Consider the following 9,708-nt stretch of genomic DNA (forward strand, 5'->3'; position numbering starts at 1 on the left):
CTGCCTGAGGGGTACAAGTGACGCGAGCTCCAGATTTGTCCTGTTTATCTGTATCCAACATGGCAAAGTCTATTTCCAACAATACTGATTAAAAACAACACGGCTTTTGCTGATGAAAATGCATCAACATGTTTCAGGATCAAAAAGGAAAAACAAACAAAAGTAGGGCACTGAGTTTAGACATGTGTAGAAGATCAAGTGTGGAGGGTGGATTAACAATGAGTATGCACATATTTCTGCATTCTCATAAAGATAATATCCAACAAATGTCAATTCTAAAATGTCATGCTCTTGATTGTGTGGTACATATCTGCATTTGACAGATAGCTCAGTTTCCTTCTTGGTTCAGCCAAGGACGAGTTACTCTGAGGAGGTTTGTACTAGAAAAACGACAAAGAACAAAAATGTGATCAATATAAAATCCCAGAAAGCTTTCTTCTGTTGAATGCATAAAAACTTCAAAAACAGGCTCTACATTTAAGACTAATGATAATCACTTCATGGACCAAGAACACTTACAAAGGTAATTTGGTCATCTTAACATACAACATACATTCACTATTACAGTTTGTACATTTGTTTTTCACTATTGTGGTTTGAGTAGCTGACGTAGTGTGCGAGAAAAAGTTAAGTCAGGGGAAACTACCATAGCAATGTAATCCAGGGCAGTCAGAAAACAAAGGAATAAACACACATTCACCACATTTAATGCAAAACAGCTTTTCTCACGATTTTCCAAAAATATTATATTTTTGTGTTTCTTTTATTATCGCTTCCTCTGAAGCTGTTTTTGGACAACTGCCTGTGGTCTGCTGCCCCCGTGTTAAAGGAACTATCACATTCCAAGGAAACTGGTTATGGTTAGTCACCACATGACAGAGTTAGAGCTACACAAAACACACTATGAATAAGGATTTGATGTTCTCACAAGTAGGAACGTCCTGACCTGTTCAGAATAAGGATTCATTTACTTGGTGTTGACTTACCTTGTTTCTTTGCAGCCTCAGCAGCCAACACTGTTAAGCAGGAATCTTCTTTCACGCCGTGACAATCCTGTGTGGCTATAACGGTCATTCAAACACTTTGAGGTCTACAAATAAAGTAGGCTACAAAAGAAATGCAATACAATACAAACTAAATAAAACATTATGTTAAAGTTGTCATATTTTATGTTACCATGGCTGTGTGAGGCCCTTGATGTTCTTTCTCAAATTCGCCACATGGGCAATCTGCAGAGAACAACAGCAGACTAAACAGTTATGTGAGGTGGAATAAAAAGTGCAAATTGCTAATATTGGTTAGAACTGTCTAGACACCTAAATAAATCGTACTACATTGTATCTCTGTTTCCCCATCGCACACAAACAAAACTGCTGAGCATATCTGCATTTTTAGAAATCTGGTGAACTGTTTGAGCCTCAGAACTTGGTCCAAAAGTTGAGCACCACAGTTCAGTGGAGAATGTGAAGAATGCCCTGGATTTAGTCTTGATATTTTTGCAAAATTGGACAAGGCAGATCTAGACTTTTAAGTATTTTGGAAATCCACTCTTCATACTAACATATTACATTTTTCATTCCCAACACTGTACTTTCTGGTGGGTCCCATGACACAGAAGCATTGGGGATCCAGATGAAAGTCAAATGTGACTGGGGCAGAGCTGGGTCATGAGTGTGCGTGTGTGCGTGTGTGTGCATGTGTGTGTGTGGGTGTGTGTGTGCATGTGTGTGTGTGTGCATGTGTGTGTGCGTGTGTGTGTACGAGGGGAGGGCTGGGGGTCCGGCCCTTTGAAACACCTGTGTGCCTCTGACAGTTACCTTCAGCAGAGAGCTTTCCCTGTGAAGTTTGACCGCTGTCCCCAGGGTCAGGGCTTTGGAGCTGGTCACAGCGCTCTCCGTTCAGACTGCTCTGTGTGTCCCTGATGTGCAAACAGAAACATTTTATACAACAAACACTGACTTTGTAATTGGCCTTGACATGAAATACAAAAATATTACATCTGTGTTTACTGTTAGATTTCATGTACAAAAAAGAGCAGCTTCCTCAGCTCTTTAATATTTTAGTTTGTACATTAAACACCTTGGGTTAATTTGCATAAACACAACAAATCCAATGAGCTTTATTTAAAATATATTTGTTTCCTTTATTTGACATTCCATTAAACCAAAAAGTAAAGAGGGACTGCACAGGGAGAGCTTTTACCATGAAGGATATGTACCATGTAAATTAATTGACATCTGTGGATTTTGGATGGTTGTTTGTCTCTGAGGGTCAGCCCAGTATGTACTGTAAAGCAGCCAGTTTGTATTTTGTACCCTGCAAACACTGAGCCCTGGTATGAAAGGTAAATAAAATAAAAAGCTATATGCTCTCTGTACATGAGCAGTAGAAATAACTTCCTTCTTTCTGACCTTTTACATGTATGCAGTGTATGTTTATTTACCTGTCTGTACCACACTTCCCCCACTTTCCTTCATCTAAAATTACATTTGGTCAGACAGATGTGTCTTTATGAGCCATGTTACCCAACATGTGACAGAAATATAGTCACTCAAAATGCCAAGCTGAGTTTATGACCTTGAAACTAAGTTAACAACATTGCTTTAGGGGATGTACTCAAAGTACATCAAAGTTAAGGACAATAATCAGAGAAATAGAAAATAGTATGACCATTTTTAATCATAAACCTTTTAGCCTGAAAGGAGCAAGCATCAGTGAGGTTCCACAGCACTTCCTGTCCAAAAGATCCCGCATGGTCTCCATCTTGTGTCCAGAGTCCAGCCGACCCATCAGCTGAAGCAGACAGGATAAACAGTGTGTCGGCCATCTTTAGGACTTCCACAGCCATCACTGCTCCTGTATGTGCCCTCCAGCAGTGCAGCAAAGGAGGGCCCTCGCTGAGGGTCTTCAAATGAACGGAACACAACATACGTAGAGGATCAGGAAAGACTGTTTATTACAGACAAACAAAATGAATCCCACCTGGTCTGGAATATCAAGTCCATAGTGAGAGATGTCCCAGATGTGAAGCCGGCCGGCTGTGTCCCCAGAGACAAGTACAGTGTTTTCAGACTGGTTGGAGCTCAGGGTGAGAACACAGTCATCTGACTTATCTGGAGCAAAGAAATGACCTGTAAGAAATACAGGAAATACAAGAAATGCAAATAGTGTTATTTCCTTTTATTTTCTTTCTTTTCTTTCAAATGCTAGCAATCATATCTATATTCTATGATTTAATTTAAAATAACCACTTGAACTGGACAAATAGAATTTTGCTCGTACTCTGCTGGACTTGCTAAATGCATGCAGTTAGTGCCTGGTGTAAAATGCATACATCAGTATGGCTCCGTAAACACACATAGTAATTGCCTGCTGGGTTTCCCCACACACTTTACATGCACTATATGCACATGTGCTTCACTCACAGGCCCCGGGTCCCACACCACTAAACACAGATGGGACCTGGAAACAGACATAGTTGTGGGCTATGAGGAATGGTACTGTCTAAAGGCCAAGTGGACAGTTCAGCCTCACTGTCACTGAGTCTGGACTCCAGACTCCAGACAATTATTCAAACTGACAGATTCATGCCAGATACTATAGCACCCTATAGATCAGAAGTGACCCTTTCACTCAGTGCCACTTGGCACTCAATCATGTCTAATCTATCTGCAATACGCTCACCATAAGAGTGTGTTTGTCCAGTGATGCTCCAGAAGCAGACAGCACCAGCCTGTGATGACACCAAGACTCCTTTATTTCTTAAATGTCTGTTTCCCGCTCGGTGCTGGAGGAATATGAGGCAATCTACTGGTGGCACATTTCTGTAAACAGATTTTAACAATGTTGCCACTACCACTGAACATTCCAGACTAATGCTACACTTAATCAGAATTTAATATTGGTCATCACTTTAGTTCCTTCTTACCCTGAGGATGTCTCTTTGGATAAACTGAGAACTGGCTTTTGTGTTTCCAGCTTCCAGACAATGACCCCTCTTTTTCGTGTTGCTATAGCAGTGATGCCCAAAGCAGGACAATGTGTCAGAGCACGGATGTCCGATTTGTGGAGTCTACTCGACTTCCAGGCCCTGCTGCCTTTCACATGCAAATCCTGTGGCATATTTTATACACATACAGCATACTGTACTTTAAAATCAGTCAATTCAAAATATCAGTCTATGGTTTTATTTTACCTTAGAGGATACTAGGTCATATTCTACAATACACTGACTCCAACCAACAGCAAATAAGTGATCACCATGAAGACACAACAGCCCAGTGACCACGGAGTTGAGAGGCTCGAGTTTGTGCAGGTTCAGTCCATTCAGTAGGTTCCACACCTGTGAGAAAACACCTTTACATAATACAGCCTCTGAGTGAAGTGTTACTTTTCAGTTGCACATGTGATCTATCACCTTAATAGTCCCATTATGCGCCCCAGTAATGAGCCTTCTTTGTGATGTATCTAATGCCATGCAGCTCAGCTCCTCCTCTCCGTGAGAACTGGAGATGTGTAGTGCCTTCCTCCCAGTCTCCAGGTCCCACACACAGACTGTTGAGTCCATGGACCCAGTCACCACCTGCTGCAGAGTGGGGTTGTATAATGCACAGGACAGGGGTACCTTTGGCCTGCCGTCTGCTAATTGATCAGTCAGCCGCCCTCCTTGCCCTAACCCTTGTCTATCTGAGAGACTGAGCAGTGCCAGGTAGTCCTTGCATCCCACCAGTAAATGAGGCGACATTTCATCGGGAAGAGGTTGGCTTAGAAGCAGGAAAGGAAAATTGCCATGTTCAGGGATTTGGGCAGCTTGCAGACAGGGGAAATGCAATCTGACAGTTTTAAGACATCCATGTGTGGTGATGTCCCAGATCCTCAGCTCCTGTAACAAACTCCACTTTATTCACATTATATAATGAAAAGTCTAAATGTGTCCATTACACTGCAACACAAAGATCCACGCTCTGGGTCGGCTTTCAAACACTCACTGCATCTCTGGAGTAGCTGAAAATCTGCTCCACAGGTTGGTAGATTGCAACATCAATAACTGCAGCATGGTGACCCAGCAGTGTGGCCAGAGGACGTGTGGTCACATATCGAGCCCACAGCCGCACTGCACAGTCACTGCCTCCAGTCACAATCAGCTGCAGAGGCACATTGTGGTCAAAACATTTTACTCCCTGAAAAACAGACACAGGCATTGAGGCATTGTAATGGAATAAAGCATATGAGCTGTTCACTTGTTTTTGTGCAGACGGTTGCATAGATATAAGGGAAATACAGATATAAATGCATAAAAATGTAACAGGGCTAGACAAAAAACAAGGTTTTACTGGCTTTAGTAAGTGGTTGTTTCATGATTCACTGGTCCAGACAGTCATTATACAAACATTATAGTGTCTACTACAGTCTGCTGTTGACTTACTCCTACTCCTAGGAACCAGAAACTTACCAAAAACTAGTGCGTAACATAGTGTTGTCAGTATACTAATATTTAAAACTTGATTTTGATAGGACAGACTCGATACTCAATACCAATTCCAAAAAACGTTATTTTTTTAGACAATAGAATGTGATTTTCAACATTAAATTAAGGTCCATTCTTTTATATCACTATGCTCAGTGGTCCATGTAGGTTCCATAGTGGTCCACAGGCGTACACTAGTCTGTGTGTCTTATACTTGCTCTGAGGAAAGGTTCATTTCTGTCCTTTCTGTCCTGTGATTGTGACTTTTTTAGTATTGATACATGCTCAAATGAGTATCTAGTTTTGATACTAGTTTTAGTATTGATTAGTATCTGATTTTCGATACTTTTGACAACCCTAGTGTAGCAGAAGGAAAGTATCTTATAAGTTGTAAAAAATGTGGAAACTTTTACACTGTTTCATTGATCTAGGTTAAGAACTAAGTTTAAATCTATTGATGAACACAATTCTGGGTAAACCATTTGCTACACCTTATCAGCCCAAATAAAGCATGGAGAAAGACTTACTTCACAATGAACAAATAGTTTATTTAGACTGATTCAGGCTAACTACTTAATGAATAGGATAACGCAAATTGCTGAACACTAACCCCTTAATTAAGTAGTTACTAAGCCTGTATCTTTCTTAATAAACTATTATTAGACAATTATTTCTAAGCCTAATTAAGATGTGGTTATTATAAAAAGTTAGCAAATGCATTATATCAAAAAGCTCAACTAAACTTTCTCACCTCCCTGATTTTCCAAATGTATGGATTTAGCTTTTCTGACATACTGATGCAAACCACAGAGGTAGCAGAACTCTCTGAAGAAGTCATGATCACACCGGTACACATTTCAAACATGATCCTGGTGATTGGGTTGTGGTGCACGCTCGGGATATAGCGATATGACACAGCGCTCTCATGGTCACTAAGGTGCTGTGGGGGATAGATAAGAGCACAAATTGTAGACTCCAGGCTTCAAAGCTTTTGTCTCACTGCTGCATGTTACAGTTTTTACCTGAAGATAGACCCGTTGAAGCCTCTTCTCTTTCTTGATCATGTTCTTGAAAAGGCATTTGGTTGGGTTTAGAAACTGCAACACATGAATCCCTCCCTTTTCATTGCCTATAAGCAGTTTTGATGGTTCAAATGGATACTTAAAAACAGAAGAAATTTTCATTAGATGTTTTTACACACTGTATTGTACTGAAAAAAGTAAAAAAAATAAAATACCTGGACATCATACCAGTAGCAAATAGCAGTGGGGACACATGGAAACCCTAATACAGAACATGTGTTATCTTCATGTGAACTATTGAGCTGTTTAATCTTGGGCTGCATCATATATTGAAGAGTCGATATTGGAATATTGGCTGATGCAATAATCAAAATCACAGCAAACTAAATGTATCAGTTCTCCATGTAAAAGAAATTTACCTTTTTTTTTTCTTTTTTCTTTTTTTTTTAAAGACAGATTTTCCTTACTAACTTCTAATTTAGCCTTGGCTTAATCTTAGTTTTGACAGAGTCAAAAATAAGGCTAATATTGAAATAATATCCATATCATAGTACTTTACAGCCATATTGCATATCATAATATTTTCCAATATTGTTCAGCCCTAATTTAAACACAATCATCCAGCACACATATATACCATACAGATGGAAGTCCTCAAATGCACTAGTTGTGGAGATATTGATGAAGTGGATGTCCCTGCAGTCTGTTGAAATGGCCACTTTATGTGCATTCCTCATGTACACAGCATCAGTGACCCATCCTTGGAATCTTTTAGTATGAGCAACTTCCTCTGATGGATCTCCAGCAAGCTGAAGGAGCAGTGCACATGCAACTGTTAAGAGTCTGAAGCAACATTAAATGAGCAAAACACTATGATTTGACTTACCTTTAGAGTTTTAGTGATGTTGAGGTGTTTGTTCCAAACAGTGACGTGGCCACCTTTACTGACACTAATGTAACGCAGTGGAGGGGGATGGAAAACAGCTACTACACGGACTGTTGGCTCCCTCTGCAAAAGTGATGAATAAAGAAGAAACTTTAAATATTTACTGTACTGGTGAATTAGTTGGTTCAAGGCCGTATGAAATCGTATTTGTAAGGTTCCATACTATTTTAAATTGATAAATCTTTATGTTGTGCACTTGACAACAACAGCCACAGATCTCTTTTCATGGATTTCAGCAACAAAGTCCCCTCTTTAAATGAGACGCAATCTTAGGGTGACCAGATTTTAAAAATCAAAAAATGGGAGACAGCTGGGTTGGGGTGTTTGGTAATAATTTTGTTGTGAGTCAGTACATCTTCTGAGAGACTTCAGTCAGTACAACTGGGTACATATTTTTGTGGTCATTTTCAAGATTTTATGTAAATGACAATTAATCCCCCTTTATTTTTGATGAGTATCAAATTGGTCAAAAATAGTGATACATTTCTTGTCTAAAACTGGGACAAGTAACATGTTTTGGATAAATCTGCTAGGACAGGGGCACAGGACTCAAAACTGAGACGGTTCTGGGTAAATAAGGACGTCTGGTCACACAAGCTCCGCCCCTGGTTAAACCAATAGACTAGGCCTCTCTATGTAGGTTATATCTGAGCATTTCAGCAAGGCACCTACACTAAACGACTATTTTTCTTTGCGTAAGTTATTAGCCTCTATGAGTTCTGATCATTTTAACTTAGCAGTGTCCCATGTTAATATAGGCCTAACTGACTGATACATATGTTTTCTTATAGCTAACAGGGTAACAATCTGATGTGTCAAATAGCCTACTAAGTTTTGTGTTTTTATTCTAATGTCCCTGATAATTGTGCTGTAGTTACCTGGTTGTGGGGGCAGTGTCTGTACACATGCTGTGCGTCCTGCTGTGCGTCCTGCAGAGCTGCGGCGGGGACAGAGGCCCTGGACCTCTCTCTGTACTCCAACAGGAGGTAGGAGCACAGCTGCTGCCAGCTCACCTGTCCCGTGCAGCTTATATCCACCTACATATCACACACATTTGTTTCTTATCACCATCAGTCTAATTAATAACGTCATGAAAACCAAACCCACCTCATCAAAGAAGCGCTTGACCCACTCATCCTCTGCATCTGACCCAATCACCAAATGAATGACTTCCCTAAACTCCGCAAACCCCATTTTATGATCATGTTGGCTCCTGATCCTGCTTTTCCGTCCACTAACTTGGTTTGTTGGCTGTTTGTGTTTAGCGCTGGTGAAAGCATCTCTGAGGAGCTGCAGGTGCTCTGGACTTAGTCTTTCTGCTGGGCTTAATCCAGTAGAGGCATCACTAAGGTAAAACACAACAAAGAAGCAAAAACAAGCAATTACTAAAGATCTAATAGTGCGCTGCTCAGGCCTGACGACTATTTTGAATCAGTTTTTAGATCTCCAGTGGGACTTTGGCGCCCCTCTGTGGCCGGGTATGAGTAATGTAAAACTCTACTGCAGCAATTCTCACACAGTCATTAAACTCTTTGTAGGTTGTGTTACATCTTGTGGTTGAAAAATGTCCTCCCCACAGTTTGTGTGTGGTCTGCAGTGTCTTGCTTGGACAATAACCACATAATGAGCACGGCCCTATTTAGTCCAGTGAGGGCATGAGGGGCATTTTCTTACTCAATGGAATCATAAAACAATTAAACAGTAAACATTTGCATTAAAATGAGTTTCTGTTAAATTCAGGGTGTAAGAGTCTTCAGTAAAAGCTTGAGGGTTACAAAATGTGAATATAAAAACGAAAACATACCAATAAGGCTAATACGGTATCAAGTTATGATTACAACTGGAACGATTAAGCAGAATAATTGTGTGTGACTATATTAAAATAATCACTGTTTTAATAAGTGTTAAATACAGAGCAGCAATATTAAAATATAAGTTAAACGTCAAATCTCGATGCATCCTGTCAGTGTATTTTTTTTTACCTTAATCTGGTCAAATATTGAGTAATAAATGACTAAAAATAATTGTTAGTTGCAGCCCAGTTGATTTAGCCATATTTGCCCTTTGTACAAATCAAATGAGTAGCATACTGTACTGTTGTATTTACACTGTAACCACAACAAAAAAAGAATCAATACTCACCAAAACCTGCTGTGAGGAATCTCTTGCTCATAAACCAACCATGGATTTTTGTGCTTCTTCAAGATATCCATCGCAAAAAAACAAACAAACATATATTTCAGCTGTACATTTCTAATAAAGACTAGTAGCAG

The 9,708-nt window shown here is 39.9% G+C and overlaps 1 protein-coding gene across 1 annotated transcript; it reads right to left on the bottom strand.

Moving 5' to 3' along the window:
- Positions 1–275: 275 nt before the first annotated feature.
- On the bottom strand, positions 276–8,692 carry LOC117386804 (WD repeat-containing protein 49). The gene is made up of 17 exons (XM_033984160.2): positions 8,543–8,692; positions 8,314–8,472; positions 7,376–7,498; positions 7,127–7,298; positions 6,705–6,751; positions 6,490–6,627; positions 6,219–6,407; positions 4,989–5,180; positions 4,418–4,882; positions 4,196–4,342; positions 3,929–4,113; positions 3,685–3,824; positions 2,983–3,131; positions 2,688–2,905; positions 1,818–1,918; positions 1,177–1,229; positions 276–380 (listed from the first exon to the last, which is right to left on the bottom strand). The coding sequence occupies exons 1-17, from the start codon at positions 8,627–8,629 to the stop codon at positions 276–278; spliced, it is 2,670 nt and encodes an 889-aa protein (XP_033840051.2). The 5' UTR covers positions 8,630–8,692.
- Between the last annotated feature and the right edge of the window lie 1,016 nt (positions 8,693–9,708).

This window comes from Periophthalmus magnuspinnatus, chromosome 19 (genome assembly GCF_009829125.3).
Source record: "Periophthalmus magnuspinnatus isolate fPerMag1 chromosome 19, fPerMag1.2.pri, whole genome shotgun sequence".
NCBI lineage: Eukaryota > Metazoa > Chordata > Actinopteri > Gobiiformes > Gobiidae > Periophthalmus > Periophthalmus magnuspinnatus.